This window comes from Heloderma suspectum, chromosome 2, assembly GCF_057233095.1.
Source record: "Heloderma suspectum isolate Gila_16-S chromosome 2, 16-S_ref, whole genome shotgun sequence".
Lineage (NCBI taxonomy): Eukaryota > Metazoa > Chordata > Lepidosauria > Squamata > Helodermatidae > Heloderma > Heloderma suspectum.
In genome coordinates this window covers 283,963,161-283,981,261 of record NC_139459.1, presented here as the reverse complement: position 1 = coordinate 283,981,261, position 18,101 = coordinate 283,963,161, and the positions used below count along the sequence as shown (strand labels likewise).

Sequence of the window (18,101 nt, the reverse complement as noted above, 5' to 3'; positions counted from 1 at the left end):
AGCAGGCACAATGTAGCGACTTCACTGAGTGATAGACTTACTGGCAAAAAGGGATGTTGGGGCTTATCCCACTTCTCTCATTAAGTCCTTCCTGTGCAGTATGACATGGTTCCATTTCAAGGCTGCATTGGGCTGTGGTAGTAATGATCGTGAAAAAGCCAACGATGAGCCAGCCCCCTACTGCCTTGACCAAAACAGCATGATATTTTGTAAACGGTGTTGATTGGCCCCACCTTTTGTGGTAAATTTGATACTTAGGCTGGTTTCATGTGCAAGAATGGAAAAGTAACTTATACTTAGCTGTGTAGAGAGAGCCAAATTACTTGTAAATGAAAATATTTGATGAACTTAATGTGGATGACTATAGGTGAATCTGTTCCTTTTTAGGACAAAGACCAGGTGGTCATCTTGAACAAACGATTTACTCACTTGTGACAAGCTGTTTTAGCCCATAACATTTTTCACTGCACAGTCATTCAAGGCTGTTTTGTTTCACTCATGTTGTTAGCATTGAGGCAGTTGGTACATTGTGTTAGATGCACCATGATGGGCTTTTGTTAGCTGTCTTGTACGCTGAACTGCTTGTTTATGGACATGAACTGCTTGTTGCCTGTCCATGAATGTTTTTTTTTTTTTTCTCAAAGTGATAAGTCTTTCTCTGAACACTTGGACTTTGTCCTTCCTGAAAGGAAATCTGTCTGTTCAACACCTCTAAAAGAAGTGCCAGAACATACTGATTTTATATGTGAGACATGTTCAGCTGAGTTCAAGTCTTTCTCTCCACCTATTTAGTTTCTAGAGACCAGTGAGAGTGTCCAGGCAAGCAATTCACAATTAAGTACTGAAGCCAAAATACTAATCTTTAAGGACCAGATCTTTGTGGTGTACTTTGTGTACTCCATACATGCAATTAACTACTATTTGCTTTAAAACTGTACAGATTTACTCTGTAGCAAAAAATCAGTATATAGGCATACCCAATACATTGATCATAAGTGAAATTATGAGTTTTGATAAATGTAGCAATTCACATTAGTTGATTTATTACTAATTTATTTATTATTAGTGTTATTCATAGCATTTTGTTTTGTGATAAAAGCTTGGACTTAAAGCAAACGTGGCCTTATCCAGGAAGATAGGAAGCTGCCTTATACCAGGTCAACCTCTTTGTCCATCTAGCCCAGTATTACTTGGCAGAGGTTCCCAAGGGTGCCAGGCAGAAAGATGTCTCACATCACCTGCTGCCTGGTCCCCTTTTAGCTGGAGGTAGCAGGGATTTGAACCTGGGACCTTCTGCATGCAACGCTTGTGCTCCATCACTGAGCTATGTCACTCCCTAAATCTCTTGCACAGGATAAAGGCAATGTGTTGTTACATATTGAACATAAACAGAATATATGTAAAATACAATTTAGGGATGGTGTTGAAACCTTAGTAGTTACAGTAGATAATAAGTAGTTACTGTTTTAGCTGGCTAGAGCTGTAGAATGGCAATAACTGTGTTTTATCTCTTCACTCCAATTTGGCATCTATGACAAATTGTTTGCTGTGTTACGTGTATTCCATCTGTCCATGTCTTCTGGGTCTGCATAGAAGCCTATGGTAAGAATCTTGCCTTCTGTGTGCTAATATGCCTAGTCAGATCACTAATATACAAATGATACCGTGGATGACCTATGAGGAGTTTGCATGTACTTGTGGGTTGAACCCTGAAGGTAAAAGCAAACTGTGTCTGCTACAGAGGGTTTTTTTCCTGGAGTCCATACTATGAAAGAAGCAAATGAACTCGGGTGGGACAAGGAAGGGATTAGGAATAAGGGGCAGGATCCAATTGTGCATTTGCATGGGCAGCCGGCCCTGCTGGCATGTGCGCAGCTCCTACTGCTGGCGGCCACGATGTGGCGCTTCCAGGGGTGAGCCCCTAAACAGGAGTTTCTGGAAGGGACATAACCTGTCCTTTCCAGAAACAAGTGTTTACGCTTGTTTCAGGGCTTGCCCCCAGAAGTTCTGCGTCACAGCCGCCATTGTTAGGGGCTGTGCACGCGCTGGGACCAGCAGACCTGGCCACCAGCGCAAGGGCATAATTGGGTCCTGCCCATGGTTTGGAAAGGAAATATGGAGTAACGAGAATGCTTTCCAGTACTAGGCAATTAACAGTCGTACAGTTCACAGAGGGAACAGGTAAGGATTTGGCAAGCAGCAGTTAAAATGAATATAAACTATTGTTAAGCAAAAGGTGACACATTTTCAGAGGAGATAGAATTAATTTACTGTAGATTGGAATATATGAGCTATTCAGTAAAAACACATTTTTCCATTTATGAGAATGCCAATATCTCTGTGTGTGTGTGTGTGTGTGTGTGTGTACACATAGGCACATATGTGGATATATAGACTTACAGCAAAATTCACAAAGGAATCTTTGGCTAACAAACGTACTGTGGTATGAGATTTCATAAGTGAGTGTATATTTATCAGGTGCATGGAGTGGCCAGTGAAGATGAGTGTGTGTATATAATTATGTGTACACACACATAGCACACACATGTACATGTTCAGCGAAGGGAGGAATTGTTTGCATGGTGAGATCATTTAGTTTCATATTACATTTCTTAGGTGCACTCCTAAGATACTTTTAAAGTATATTCCTAAAAAAGTAAAGCATGAATGTGACAAGCAGGTGTTTCCAAATACATGTGTCACTTAGCAGGGGGTTTAGCTTTAGCTCACTGTAAAGTTGTACACGCATTGACAAATCTTGCTTTGCTTCTGCATAATATGTGAAATGGCCCTCGAAATCAATCAGTACATCTTGAAAGCAGAGAATGCTGTGCATGAGTCAGTCAAAAGAAGTATCTCTCAAAAGAATGAGATTTGATATTGATGGGACAAGCACATGCTGCACTTGCAGGCTGTGCCTCCATTTGCACAACAACTACATGTGAGAGAGTGATTGTATGGGTTTAGCCAACATAGGTCACAATTCAAGTCAGGAGAACTTGTATCATATATGCTGGTGAACCCCAGTTCAGCAACCAAACTCCCACTTAAATATATTTTTGTTAGAGAGTAGTGACCTTAACGTCAGAAATGGAATGTCCTGGGATATAAATATACAATGTTCTCCAGAGACTCCACTACTAAAGAGTGGAAAGGATGCTTTATAGCTAGAACAAGAGTCACATTGTCAGAAAGACAGTTTAACTTGTCTGCAGAAAAGAATAGCTAGTAAAAGGGGTATGGTTTCAGACTTTAAAGAATAATTTAAGACCATGGTGGACGAGGGAGGGAGTTCCTTTATAATTAGGATAAAAGAAGCTGTTAGGGTAGCAACAGAGTTGATATTTGAGTCCTTCCATGCCAAATCAACAAAATCTGGCACCTGAGGGTTGTATAGACTTTTTTGAAATTTTGCAGAGCCATTACACATGTTGAAATATATCTACAGCCCAAAAAGTTTAATGTTCCTGTCACCAGGGGCTGAGCCATGCCTCTCCAAAAAGTTGATTAAGATCTTATTTTCTGTCAAATGTGTACTTGGTGGGAGTGGTTTTTTTGGCCATAGAATGATGTGTACTGTATTTTAAACAGTTGCTAAGGGCTCATTTTGAAGCCCAGGATTTCTTTCAAAAATGTAGAGAAGTGTGTGACAAAATTAGCAAGAGAGGAGTTAACTGATGGCCAAACATTTAGGAAGATTCAAAATTTTCAGGTATTTCCTCACCCGTTATCCCTGTGTGCAAATAGACCAAGTAATTGATTCACTTGTTAGTGACCAATCCACCAAGCACATTTCATTATGATATTCTCATGTACACTTGATGCCAAATTTTCCCCACTCCCCCCCCATGTCTGTAAGGTGCTATAATGATTTGCAATGGAATGACCCATTCCTGAAAACCAGATTGATATTTTGGAGGAGGTGTTTGGGCAGAGAAACTCTTTAGCTGACTTAATAGATACTATGTTGCTGTAATAATCAAGGCTATAGTAGTAATATGACTGTGGGCAATTCTTCATAGTTAAAAAAGAACATCCTAGATGACTGCTTGAAATTATCCCTCCAGTTTGAAAGAGCTTTGAAACTGAGGGAGTAATCCTGTCAAGATTGACGGTCGCCTCCGACCCCAGGGGCGACCGCCTATCCAGTGCAGAGTGGGAGGAGTGATGAGGAGCAGATCTCCTCGTCACTCCCCCAGCCCTGCTTTTGCGGCGAGACAGCTGATTTCGGCTGTCTAGCTACGGGACCTTGGAGCATGGGAAGCGGCGGCCGGATGACATATAGGATGTGTTGTACCAGATTTCTGACTTCCCTGCCCCGCCCCACCCCCAAGAAGGCCCTGTTTTCACTGCTCCACGCTGCTCTTACGAGCATGGAACACAGGGCTGATCCGCGCTGCCTACGAGGCAGCGCGAGAGGGGGTGTGGGGTCGGTTCCTGGGAACCGACCTATCCTATGGCTGTCTAGCCCCTGACTAGCAGCCATAGGATTGCGCCTTTAGAAAATTAAATTTCTGTTGGCGAATGTCTAGACTGCCACTTAACACTTGGTGCAGGTGTTAAAGAACAGAGAAGTAACAATTGTGCTGTAGACCAACAAACGTGGTCTAAACAAATGAATTTTAAATGCAATTTTATTTAAGTGAAGAGTAAAGAATCTGGAGGCTAAATACAATATTCCTAGCTCTTCCTTCAGATTTGATTCCAAGGATTATATGGGTTTTTCAAGTAGCTTTTCGTTGAAGTAGTATTGACAGTGGCCATTCCTAGCTTTTTTATGCTACGAACTTACTCAGATACATTCTAAAATTGTGTATGTCTGTATGAAATGCTTTGAGCACTTAGCAGGTGCACTAAGCTACAGAGTTTTATTGGTTGCTGGTTGATCCAAAGCTGCTGTTTTCCTCTCTGTGAGTTAAGGTTTGAAGTGACCTGTAACTGAAACTGTCACATCAGTTTTTCTTCCAGATAGGTGTCCTCCTTAACCTATCCTGAGACATAAGGACTAAAACGTTTTGTGCATTATGATAAGGTCAGTTATAGAGAAGCAAAATACAAGAATGTAATAATATTAGGAGATATGCATTTCCCACATGCTTTTCTTTGCAAATGCAATTCCTGATTCTTGTGTTCTTGAAGACCCAGGACAGGATATTACTCAATGGGAAGTTGAGCTTGCTTTTCTGTTAGCCCATGAAAATCTTAGCCAGTTGATCTTCCACAGAGCATATCTAGAAAATTCTTATCCAGATCAGGAAGTGTTTTGCTGAGTAATTTGTAAACTCTGTAAATTTGTCAAAAGCTTGTGAGATTTGGATAGTTGTCATAAATAAATCCGAAAGGACTAATAGAATATCATGAGTTGCCACTCATTTTACATCACTGAATTGTGCTCGGGGTATGACATTTGTCTGGCGAGCGTAATACTCATCACTTCAGCTTTGTGTGTGTGTCTGTATGCAGGTGGTGAACGGAGAAATGACAGTTCAGATTGTTTCTTCATAGTTATTCTAAAAAGCAGTAATTACCTTGTTCAGAAGAGGTGGTAGTGAGAACCTAGGTAGGGAAGCCCTTTTCTCTATTAGCAACTTATCTTAGCAAAGTGTGGAATTCAGTTGTGTGTGTGTATGTGGATTATTGGTTTTTCTTCTCGATGGGAACTTTGTACTTGAAATAGGAAGCATGAGGAATGTGTAAGCGTATGTATCTCTAGTGATATTTATGAGACTTACCTTACCTTCCTATTAGGACATAATTGAGATCTTCACAAAATCCACATTCTGATAACCCTCCCATTCACAAAGCCTACCTATTGTTTCAGCTTGAATGGGATTGAAAACCTGTTTAAGATTAAGAACGTAAGAACATAAGAAGAGCCACGTTGGATCAGACCAAGGGTCCATCTAGTGCAGCATTCTGTTCACACAGTGGCCAACCAGCTGTCGACCAGGGACCCACAAGCAGGGCATGAGTGCAACAGCACCCTCTTGCCCAAGTTCCCCAGCAACTGGTGTACATAGGCTCACTGCCTCTGGTACTGGAGGTAGCACATAGCCATCAAGACCAGTAGCCATTGATAGCCTTCTCCTCCAGGAATTTGTCTAACCTCCTTTTAAAGCCATCCAAATTGGTGGCTATCAGTACATCCTGTGGTAGCGAACTCCATAGTTTAACTTTGCGCCGTGTTATGTTCGTTGTTGAAAATCTTCTGTGTTGCAAATAAAGCTTTTAAAATATCGAACTAACTAGTTCAAGGTGATACTGAATAGAGAAACCCCTTACATTAAGACCCTCTGATGCTAGCCAGTAACCAAAGTCAGTTGCCAATGGACTGCTTGACCAAATTATCGGTGCCCATTTAATTGTTCATGTAGAATTCTGTGGATGTCTAACCACTAACAGTGGAGCCTGTGATAGTGAGTTGGATCCAAATTAAGTTAGTTGAGCTTAAGTCTCTTTGCTTTCGGTCAGAACTAAGGCCAGATCTACACCTGTCACGTAGCATTACAATCCCATCATGGTAACGCTATATCCCTCTTGTGCATTTATACCTCGTAGGACACACAGTGGCATTTGTTGTGGTATTTTGGATAATGTGGAATAGAAAGCAGGAAATAACACTACAAAGGCAGTATATCGAATGTGTAATGTGCCCCAACAGTTATCAGTGCACTTCAATACTGCTATAAAGCGGTAGTGTAGATCTTGCCTAAGTCATAATTAACTTGTCCCATGGCTTTCAGTGAGACCTACGTTCAACTAACTTAGCCTGGCTCTAACCCATGTCTTTGGGAATATATTGTGATTTGGCCTTTTTCAGTATTACCTGTATGGATAAGAAGTCTGCAGGGCGCTAATCTGAATATACATTGCTTGGAAGGTGTGAAAAAGCAGCACATTTATCTCTGGTACATTGCCCATCAGCCCATTCAGATTTTGTTAGTTCTAACAGAGCTTTTGTAATATCTCTTCAGGAGGAGGAAGAACAGGAAGAAGATGATGATGAGGATGAAGATGACACAGATGACCTTGATGAGCTGGACACCGACCAGCTGTTGGAGGCCGATTTGGAGGAAGAGGAGAACAATGAGAATGCAGGTGAAGATGGAGAAAATGACTTCTCACCTTCTGATGATGAGGAATTGGCCAATCTGCTTGAAGAGGGGGATGAAGGAGAGGATGAAGATTCTGACGCAGATGAGGAAGTTGAGCTGATCCTTGGTGATAGTAAGTATACATATGACCTCTAGAAAGTAACACTTGGATCAATTCAGGATGCAACTAGTGTTTTAAGACCCCATCAATGTTACAAAAGTGTGTTTTGGTCTGGGCCTCTTTCTAGATTCCAGTGTGCCAACTTTTCTTCTGTCCCCTGCCCTTTTGATACTCTTAATAAGAAAAGGAAGCAATTTCCCTTCCAGGTGGCTTGGATGCGGGGCCTCTGCCTTCAGTTTTCAGCTTGCACTAATATGGGATTATTCTGAGCTAGCAGTCTTATTTCCATGGACACTGCTGACACTAACCCATCTCTGAAGACACAGGGTTACATGTTTCAGTCTCATTTAGTTTTGGAGAACCACAGGTTTTGTTTTTAAAAAGAGGTTCCCTAAAGTTCTGTAGTCCCATAAGGTTAACAGTGGTGAAAGCACTGCACGAAGAAGTGAGGAAATGTCATTCCTCCTTCTCCTGGCCCCTAAATTTAACAAACTCATTTAGGGCAATTCCACAACTTATATGGCAAAACTAATTGTTGCATATATATGGTTGTTACCCACAGCAAAGTGTTTGCAACATATAAACATGCTTTTAAAAACCCATGTGCACTTGGTGAGGGTTCCCAGGCATATGTATGTGGGAGTTTGAAAATGTGTATTTGTGGTCCATACTTTATATGTTGGAAGATAATAATGGTGATCCATAGTAAAACAGGTTTGCCACATCAATTGTGGAGCTGCCCATAGGGTTGTATCCAATGTTAATCCTACTTATAGACCCATTGAAATGAATGGGACTTAAGTTAGTCATAACTAACCTAACTTCCATTCATTTCAGTAGGTCTGCTCTAAGAAGACTTAACATTGGATACAACCCATAGTTTCCCAGTCACAAAGCAGTAGTACTGATTGATCCTTGTCTCCAGAGAGTATCAAGTGTAAATCATTGGTGGATGAGAATTGCTGAGATACTGGAGCAATGGAAGTATAGGAGAGCTTACAGCAACCTTCCTCAACTTGGGCTCCTCCAGATGTTTTGGACAACACCCATCATTCCTGACTATTGGCCATGCTGGCTGGGGCTGATGGGAGTGAAAACGTCTGGAGGGCCACAGCTTGGGAAAGGCTGGTGTAGTTTTTCAAACTCTTGTGTAATTGTGAATAGGTTAGTGGGACCTATTTTCAGGTATTTGTGCCATGGGCTCAGACTGCAATAATTCCGCAGTCCAAGCTCTGCTCAGCATTGTAGCAGCAAGTTGAATTAAGCCAACACGATCCCCATCCTGCCTGCCTTTCATTGGCTTTGCAGAGTCAGGCACACAGATGCATGAATGTAAGAAGGTACTCAATTAAGACGTGTAAAAGCAGCGTGCTCAAGCAACACACATGGCTGGCTCATAGCTTTATTGCCCGGCCCTCCCCAAGTATGGACAGTTCCCAAAGCTACATTTGGGAATCCACTGTTGCTACAGCTGACCAGTGCTAGAGTCCCTTGCTTTTGTATCCCTTGCCTTTTCTAATGTCTCCATCCAAGTGACCTACTACAGATCTGTCTCTGAAAACTCTGCCTCGTTGAAGGTCAAAAACGGGATGGGGGTTGGGAAGACGGATAAAAGTTGTGGAAAAGGGTAGGTAGTTGAAAAGTGGCTGGATGGGGTATGTGGAGAAAATCCTGGGATGGGTTTTTATGCTCGAGGGCATGTACGGGTAACCTGTGGTCCCCCAAGGCCCCCCATATGCCCATTTGGCAGGTGCCCATGGTTCCCCCGTGCCAACCCCATGCCGCTGTGCTGCTGAGGTAGTGCTGGAGAGGAGGGTGCATGGGCATGACTGTTTGGCAGGCTGTTGGGATTGTAGCTGTGCTGCAGAAGAGGACACACTAGGAGAGCCACCCCTGCATGTCCAGTTCCCCTGCCCAGTTGCCATTCCAGCAGCCTGCCAAGCAGTTGTCAGTGTGATTTAAATGAGGAAGACAGTGCCCGGGAGAACCAGACCCACGTGCAGGCTTCTCTGTTTAAATTGCGGGTGGAGGTGCCAGTTGGTCTCACTGGGCAGGCGGGGGGGGATATTCCTCCCCATCCCTGAGCTCTGAGGTTAAGGTTAAGGTGGGGTGGGGGAGTGTGGGTAAGTCTGTGTATGCCTGCACATGTGTGTCCCCCCCTCCCCAACCCTTGGGGGCAAAAAGGTTGCATATCCCTGCTATAGGGAATGGGCTTTGTTCCAGCTGTACAAATTGCAGGCAAGAGAAGTGGAATTTCAGTCTCCATCAGAGCCATGCTAATTACCCTGAAATCCTTTCCCCCCTGCTCTTGTGTGCTGGGGGGGGGGGGGGGGCAGATAGCTGTTGTTCAGTGCTGTCGGAAGGCAGTCTGCACATGCTCAGAGTTGGGGTTCTTTTATTATTACATCACATTCTAGCAGTTAAGCCTGATAAGCCCTGATAAAAGTTAAGGTGATGGGGAGACATGGGGTAGTATTAGACCCATTGAAGTGACTGGGCCTAATCTAAGTAGGCTGCCATTGGATATTGCCCGTTGACTTTATAGGAAGGAAAGGAAGAAAGCTGTTAGAAGACTTTTTTTCCCTTTTGAAGTCTTGGTGTGGGGTGGAGCGGACCTTTATGTTGCAGGGAATAGCGTGCTTCACTTGTACAGAACTCATTGCTTGACGAAAAGAGAGGCGGGTCTCACCTTGCATGGGAGCCAGTCTCTCTGCCCTGGCATCTTTCTCCCTGTGCCTCAAAACAGGCAGCAGTTGCTCGGGTATGAGGGAAAGGTAGTCTTTACTTTCTCAGAGGCAGATTCTTCATTACATTAGAGCAAACAAAAACAGTTTATTACATTCTGATAAGGTAAAATGCTTAAATTTTACATTTTGGAGGTGAGGAGCTCCTTGAAGGTGGAGTAAATTTAGAAATAGGGGTGAGGAGTGAAGTAAAAAAAAGTGTAGGGTGAAATTTCTAGGTTCTTGGAAGTCACTGGAATTCTTGCTGTTAATCTCAGCAGAGGCAAGCTGTCTGCCCCATCTTTTTTGTAAGCTGCAATACTGGGCCAAGACCTTTTGCAGAGGCCAAAATGGTCTTCCCCCACCCTCCCCATTCCACATACAAAAGCTATCCAGACTGGCAGCTGAATCTTACTTCAATACCAGCAATGGGACCACATCCTCCACCGTGCCTAAGGGCAGCAGGGTAGCTTAGGTGGCACAGGGCACCACACTTGGTGCAGGCAGCTCTATCCTCCAACACCTCTGCACTGCTCTCTGCCTCCCAGCCTGTGGCAGCTGCCTACCTCTGCCTAATGGTAGGGTTGGCCCTGGTAGACTGCCTGGAGATGGCATATTACCTGGCCCTCTGGCCCAGGCCAGTGCTTTTCATTTTCATCCTGAGCTGCAGGTATCTTGCTAGCAGACTCATCTGTGCTCTTCTCTTGTTTTGTTGTAGTGCAGCCCTGCTTCTCTGCAATCAGGCTCATGAACCTGGGGGCAATACCCTGTCAGGTGTCCAGCGGTTTTCTTGTATATTTGTCTGTCAGTCCACTGTGTTCTTAATGGTGGTAGGTATTTTGTCCAGATCCTGCCAGGACATGTTGCATAGTTCTAATTAAAAGATGAATTGCACCTTAAAAGTCGCTATGTAATTGTTGTTGTGTATTACCGGGGGAGAGAGAAGCCCACGCAAGGGCTTTTTTACCAGGTTGCAGGTAAAAAAATTAGCCTGCACTTGCAGCAGAGGCCAGTGATGCCAGTGAACAAAATGGCTGATGCTATTTGTTATAAATATTTTTATTGCATGTCTATCCTGCCTCCTGTCACAGGCTCTAGGCAGCTTCCGTCCACAATGTCACAATACACAATTTTTTAAAACTCCAGTTTCAACCTTCTGTTGTCTCTGCTCTGTTAAGGAAAATGAGACTCTGTGTAGCTGCCTGTCCTGTATCACTAACCATGCTGATCTCAGTAAGACAGGTGCCAGTTACTTCTGCTTGCAAAATGGAGGTCTCTGTCCATCTTTGCTCTTCTGAGTACCTTTTCATGTAAGAACAGTGCTATGAAGCATCAAGAAAAACATGGGGGAAGTACATGAAGGAAGGGGTGTGAACAAATGTGACATTGACTGGGCATTCAGGGAGGAGAGGGATGTGAGAAAGCAGAGACAGGTATTGATAGCATACAGAAATAGGTTCAAATATTGACACTTCCCAAAGAGACATTTTAAATTAATATAAGTTAAAGTTGTGACATTTAGGGTGCATGCAGATGTCATTGTATTGTCGAACATACAATGGAATTCAGTGGCCTTATTCTCTCTTCTATTGTGACCTGCAATTTGAAGGTCAGTTAAACAGATCGGTGATAATCTCTCTTTAGAGAAAAGACAATTCTCCAAAGCCTCATGTCCAAAACACATTAATCCCAAACTTGATCATTCCTCCTCGAGTGAAATTCTAACCAGAGGAAAGAAAAACCCTCATTTGGAAAGTCATTCAAATTTCTATTGGATATTAAAAGCAGTCCCAAAATTAATGTTGCAATCTATAATAGAAATAGGCAGAAATAGGGTTTAACTTCAGCAGGGTGTTTGTGAGTGCCAAGGACAGCTGGTGTTAAGTGGCAAAGCATGCCTCAGTCTAGTCTCCTTGCTAGTAATCCCCTGATCACGTTGGTCCTGTACAGTTGAAACCTGTACCAGTGTAACCTCATTTCTGATATTCAGGATGTCACATTTTGGTTTTTTGATCAAAATTTGACAATTCATTAGGCTGGACACATGCAAACAGTTCTGATGGGGTAACATTCCCTGATGGCCAGACCATCAAATTCTTGTATCTATCAGAATTCACTACCCCCTTTCCTGCGTATGCTGTTAGGCTGGGCATACTTAAACAATTCGGATGAGTTAAGGTATGCTTATGTATCAACCTCTCCTGTAGCAGCTATCCCACCCAACTACAACATATATCAAGTTCCAAAACAAAGAATAGCTAAACCTCCTCTACATCCTGAACTGCAGGCATAATCTCACCTATGGCACTGTCTTGAAATAGGGAGGTAAAAAGTCTCCTTCTCCTCTTTCCTCAGGTGAGTTCAATAACAGTACAGTCACATGCATGACATCACCTGACTCCTGCTGCCATTTTGGCTTAAAGATGAGCCCTGCTGGATCAGACCAAGGGTCCATCCAGTTCAGCATGCTGTTCACACAGTGGCTAACCAGCTGCCCACAGGAAACTTGCAAGCAGGACATGACTTTTTTTGATAGCAGTATGGGCAGGGCAATATAGACTAAGCACGCTCTTTTCTTGCCAACCCGGCAGACTTTTTGCAGTACTGCAGATTTCCCTTAATAAACACAACCGTAGCCTTTCCATCTTTATATTTTGGACTTATGTGGGTGCTCAGTAACACGTGGAACAGAATCTGATACCTTTTTGTACAGGCTTTAGATTTATCTTGTCTACCTTCTGAATAGAGCTATGACATAATGGGCAGAAAAAGAACCAAGCCTCATTTTGTCCTGCTGAGTGTGCCCCGTTGCACTTGAGCATGCTCAGTAGCATAAGGTAAAGGAATCTGATGGGATAAAGGAGAAAGATATTGTACCACCTTTTCCATATAAATACCTACTATATGCTTCAGCTTAATAGGAACAAAACCTTGTGCCCATGGTGTGTCTCTGGAAACTCACCCTGTATTAGTGCTAGTTGCATCTTTTATTCCCAATACAGAGGATTTTGGAGCTGCTCTACTGTTTCTCTGGTGTGTTTTCAGTAAGTCATGAAGGCATCTTGCTCTGGTGGTAAGTGATCTTGTTTATGATGGAAAGTTGCACTTGGCTTGTGATGGAGGAACCCCACCGGTCCTGTTTATTTCAACATCGGAGACTTTGGTGTCAGTTTGCCTCAGGTTCCTAGGTGACATGCCACTAAAAGGGATGGCTTTGACTTTTGGTTGCTACTGCTAAAAGTTATGGTCTTTGACTTGAACAGGTTACTCTGCTTGGTATCTTTTTGGCATTTAAATCATTGCATTGTTCAAATAACCCATTTGTCCCTTTCTAGCTGACAGCTCAGATAATTTGGATTTGGAAGATGACATAATCTTGTCTCTGAATGAGTGAGGAGAGGCCACTCCACAGGATGTTGGCAGCAGGAAAGCTCCCGTCTCAGAAGCCAGGAGACCAAATCAGGATGCGATACTGAGCACCCTCTCAGATTCTAATTCTTGGGAGAACATCTAAAGAACTCCGGCCCTTCTGATCTTGCAGTGGACTGATGCAGGTGCTCCTGGCATGTCCAGAGCCTTCCTACAAAGAGACCAGGGGTTTGGCATTTATTTTCTCTGCCTTTTTATTTTGGGTTTTTAGGCTGAGACGTGACTCTCCTCTCCATGGAGACTTCTGAAGATATTTCACAGTATATTTTCTTTGTATAAAGTTCTTTCCTAAAGAACAGAAATAGTTTTATATGAAATAAACAAAACAAAAAAGGATTAAAAAAAACAAAAACAAAACAGGCAGGTGTTATAAAGAGGGTATGAATTTGTATCCTAATATTTAGCCACCATTAATTTCTGGGGGAGAAAAAAAAAGTTCAAAAAGGGCATTTTTACTGAAAAAAGAAGAGTGGGGGAAAATGAATCATGGATTATAAAACTGTGATGAGTGATTTTTATTTTGAATATAATTTTTTAATGGAGGTGTTGCTACCTGCTGTGAAATGTTCATTTTTTTTTGTCAGATGCCTTTTTGTCCTGTCAAAAGCCCTATGAAAGTTCCTGCTGTAGTAGCCACAGTGCAAGACTGAAGGTCCGGTTTGCTCCTGTTCAGAACCTGCTATTGCTGGAGATGAAGGACTGTAGTCTGTAAGCTGCTCCTCACTCCATCCCACCTTTTTTGTGATTGAAATTTTTAATCTCTGCCCCACCCCCCTTCTGCCCTCTGTGTGAAAACTACAAATTGAAGGCCTTTTTCTTTAATGTAAATTGTATTTATTAAAAAAATAAAATAAAATGCAAGTCCTGTCTGTTCATAGCTCTGAGCTGCCGTAGCATGTATTTGTTGCCTTTGCTAGGTCTGAAGCCCTTCAACCTCCCTTCTGTGCTGCTTTGCCCCAGAACGAGACAAAGGCAGGATCATTCATACAGGAACTGTGACTGCGCTCACATGAATGTAACTGAACGGCTTTAAGTAGTTTTGTAAGGGAAACATTCAAAGGGATGATACAGATCTTGTTCCTACACTGCTATGCAATGGATAGAGACAGTCTGGGAAAGGAAAAAGGGGGCCCAACTCCTATAACGTTCATGTGAAAATGTACTCATCCTCACTTTAAGGGTGCTTCTTAAAATATGGCCGTAGCACCCAAACAGGACTGTGTAGATGTTACAGCTATGTAAAATAAATGTGCCTTGAGAGGAATTGAGCCTGCAGGCTTCATCCCACCCTTTACGCACATTTGGCGTAACATTTGCAGAGTTCTACAACAGTCCTGTAGTGTAGGTCACTATTTATCTCCCCCATTTCAGACACAGGCTAAGAAGAACAGCTTGTGTAAGGCCACCTTGTGAGTTTGTGCAGGAAATGAAATATAATATGGGGACCTCCTTGGCCACTAGCCCACACCAGCTTTATGGAATAAAAACTTTCAAACTTAGTATGAGTTTGAGGCCTTAACCCATCTGTATCATTTAATGTTTTTAAACTCTACACACATTTTCTACATTTATCCTCCTTTCTGTAAACATAATTATTCCTTTATTACCTTCTCACATACCAATGTGTTTTCCAGTAGACTCTAGTAATGAACGCCTTTGCTCTGTTGAATAGAATCAGAGCTAGAGAACTAAAGTTTTGGGTGGGACAGAGGAGGGTATAACTGCTTATTTTAGCTGAATGTACTTGAATAGACTGACTTCTTAAAAACGCTTGCTCAAGCTAGTACCCTTTTGGCCCCTCATTTTTGCTCACAATACTTAAACTTGAGCTACATAGTCGTAATGTGCACCATTAGCTTTAGATTGCATGTATGATCAGTATGCTGCTTATAGAATTAGGAAAAATGTAATAAAAATTAAGACAGAAGTCTCCCAAACTTGGAGGGCAGACATGTCACAAAATTGGAGGTCAAGCTGTCCTGCTCTGCGTATGTCCCATAGAATTGATGATGTATAAAGGTTCCTCATAATGACAGTTTCTGGGTGTTGATACTCCTGTATGAAACCAACTGCTTCAGATTTCTCCCCACACATCCTATTGTTTAAGAGACAATTGGAGGGTCTTAAATACTTGTTGCAGATACATTTGCAATTTTATCTTAATAAAGTCAACCTTCAAGGTGACAGGTTGGATACTACAGCTAAAATGGGATTTAGATGTCAATATATGCAGGTATTTTGTGCTGATTAAAATGCCAGCAACCTGTGTACAATGAGGACTGCTGTAGAATACAGAGCTGCCTTCATGGATGTAGGTTTCCCCCTCTCACAGCTTCAAGACAAAATCTTTAGACATTTGTATTTTTTAAAAGCCTTGCTTGCAAGCTAACCACGGACACTTTAACCCCCTTCTATCTCCCCCCTCCTTTGTAACTAATCAGGCTTATTCATGGTTGTGGGCCTTGAAAACAACAAGTTTATAATGCATACATGGCAGGGATACCAGTTCAAATGAGGTACATAAGATTCTTAGGTAAGTGGTTTTCAAAATTGAGAAGGATCATACCGTTACCATTACTTTGCTTTATGCTCTGCTTGTTTCCCTGGATCACTTTGCCTGCACTTAGGGATATACTCAATTTTGTTTGTCAGAACATTTTTGTTTGTCCCCAGATTTTCCTGTTTCATATAAACTCATGGCTGAACTAAGTGTTGTTTTTCATTTATTTTAGAAACTTTGAAACAGAAAAAGATGATGTTTGCGTTTAAAAGTTGGCTACAGTAATACCTTTTTTAAGGTGAATGTTCTTCAGAAAAGATCAAAATCTAGAAAAAAAGTTGAGGAAAGCTACCTCTTCTTAAATTGTTGATTTATACATTTCACATCAGTCTTACCATATTGGATCTTATTGGAAAAATGATCAAAAGCTATTTAGAACCAAATGCCCACATTTTTAAAGTTATTGGAGCCAATCAAAACTATTTTCCAGACTTTTATGATTTCTTTGGCCTACAGTAGACCAAACATGATATGTCAGTGTGACTTACCTGCTGGAATACACTAGGTTGTTCTGTTTTTACAGCAGTTTGGATAGAAGGCTAACACTCAGTGAGACTTAGTAGCACCTTCTTCAGTACAATAAATTGCTCTAACTACTTTAGACATTTGTCAGTGTCACAACTGGAAATTTGTATTTTGCTAAGTCTTCATCATGACTTTTGCCTAAAGATGATACATTACTAGCACTGTAGAGACAAATGAAGTGTGGTGGCTAATACCAGAATCTTGCAAGTGTTTACCTGAGACAATGCTTAAATCCTAAACTAGTTACTCAGCTGTGCCTTTCAGAGGTGAGATATAAGAGTCTTGGGGCACAATCCTATGCATGTTTAGACAGAAAAAAGGCCTACAACACCCAGTGTGCCCCAACGAGTGCTTGACTTTCTCCCTTAGGAACAGCAGGATTTTGTGTATCTGCTTCCATAATGCAAGAACAGAATTTGGTTTCCTGAGATTAGCAGATGTCACGTTTTGAACTCTGTTATTAAAAACTAGCCTTAGGTGCTCTGGAGAAGAGTCGGACAATATGGGAGCAGGGTATACTAGAGTTTAAGAAAACAGAATGGGGCTGTACAGGGTGGATAGCAGAGAGAATCAGCACCCTATGCAGTTTATGTCACTCCCATATGAGTTACTAAGGGCAGAGGAAAGATTTTTAAATCTACACAAACAGATATAATACTAAATTTCTTTCTCAAAAAATAAAATAGTTCCAATGAAATCTCATTATCATGCTAAACCAACATGTACAGTCACATACAAATGAAGTTACCTACCAATTGACCATGGACATTTGTCTCAATTTTTCATCTCATGAAAATGGTTCTGTCCAGCCTTAACTCACCAGGTCTTCCTCCTTGAAAGTTCTGTGCTTTCAGCTTCTCTGACTACATTCACATGTGCAAAGACACAGCCTAGATAGGATTGTTGTTCTGTGCTTATCTAGTGGTGATGTTTGGCCAAACAAGGCAGAGAAGATGGAAAAACAATCAGTGTGCTGATGACACACAGCTCTATTTCCCTGTGACATCCAAATCAGGAGAGGCCAGTGCGTGAACCCGGTAATGGGCTGGATGAGGGCCAATAAACTGAAACAGAATCCTGGCAAGATGGAAGCTCTGTGAGTGAGTGGTTCCCAGGTCCGGGAGATAGGCTCATTGCCTGTTCTGGATGGGGTTGCACACCCTCTGAAAGATCAGGTCCGTAGTCTGGGGATACTCCTAGATCCATCATTGTCGCTGGAGGTCCAAGTGGTCGCAGCAGCTCAGAGTGCCTTTTACCAGCTTCGTCTGGTTTGCCACCTACAGCCTCTCCTGGACAGGGATAGCTTGACCACGGTGGTAGAGACATTAGTAACCTCAAGACTGGATTACTGCAATGCCCTCTATGTGGGGCTGCCCTTAAGGCTGGTCCGGAAGCTGGAGCTAGTGCAGAATGCAGCGGCTCGGCTGTTGTCAGGAGCTGCCCCTTTCCAGCGTGTAACACCTTTGCTGAGCGAACTGCACTGGCTGTCTATTTGCTGCCGGGCCAGGTTTAAGGTTTTAGTACTAGTGTACAAAGCCCTAAACTCAGGACCAGGATACCTGAGAGAGCGCCTTCTCCCTTACCAACCTGCCAGGTCACTGAGGTCATCGACAGGCTTGCTCCTGGTGGTTCCACATGGACCTATAGCC

The 18,101-nt window shown here is 42.5% G+C and overlaps 1 protein-coding gene across 3 annotated transcripts in view; it reads left to right on the top strand.

The window, feature by feature from the left end:
• The window catches only part of DCAF1 (DDB1 and CUL4 associated factor 1), a 59,969-nt gene extending 45,724 nt beyond the window's left edge, over nt 1–14,245 (top strand). For all 3 annotated transcript variants that reach the window (XM_084839673.1, XM_084839671.1, XM_084839672.1), the window contains 2 exons: nt 6,975–7,227; nt 13,274–14,245. In XM_084839673.1, coding sequence (XP_084695799.1) covers nt 6,975–7,227; nt 13,274–13,332 — 312 coding nt within the window. In that variant the 3' untranslated portion in view covers nt 13,333–14,245. The remainder of the gene's footprint in view (nt 1–6,974; nt 7,228–13,273) is intronic.
• Nucleotides 14,246–18,101: the final 3,856 nt, after the last annotated feature.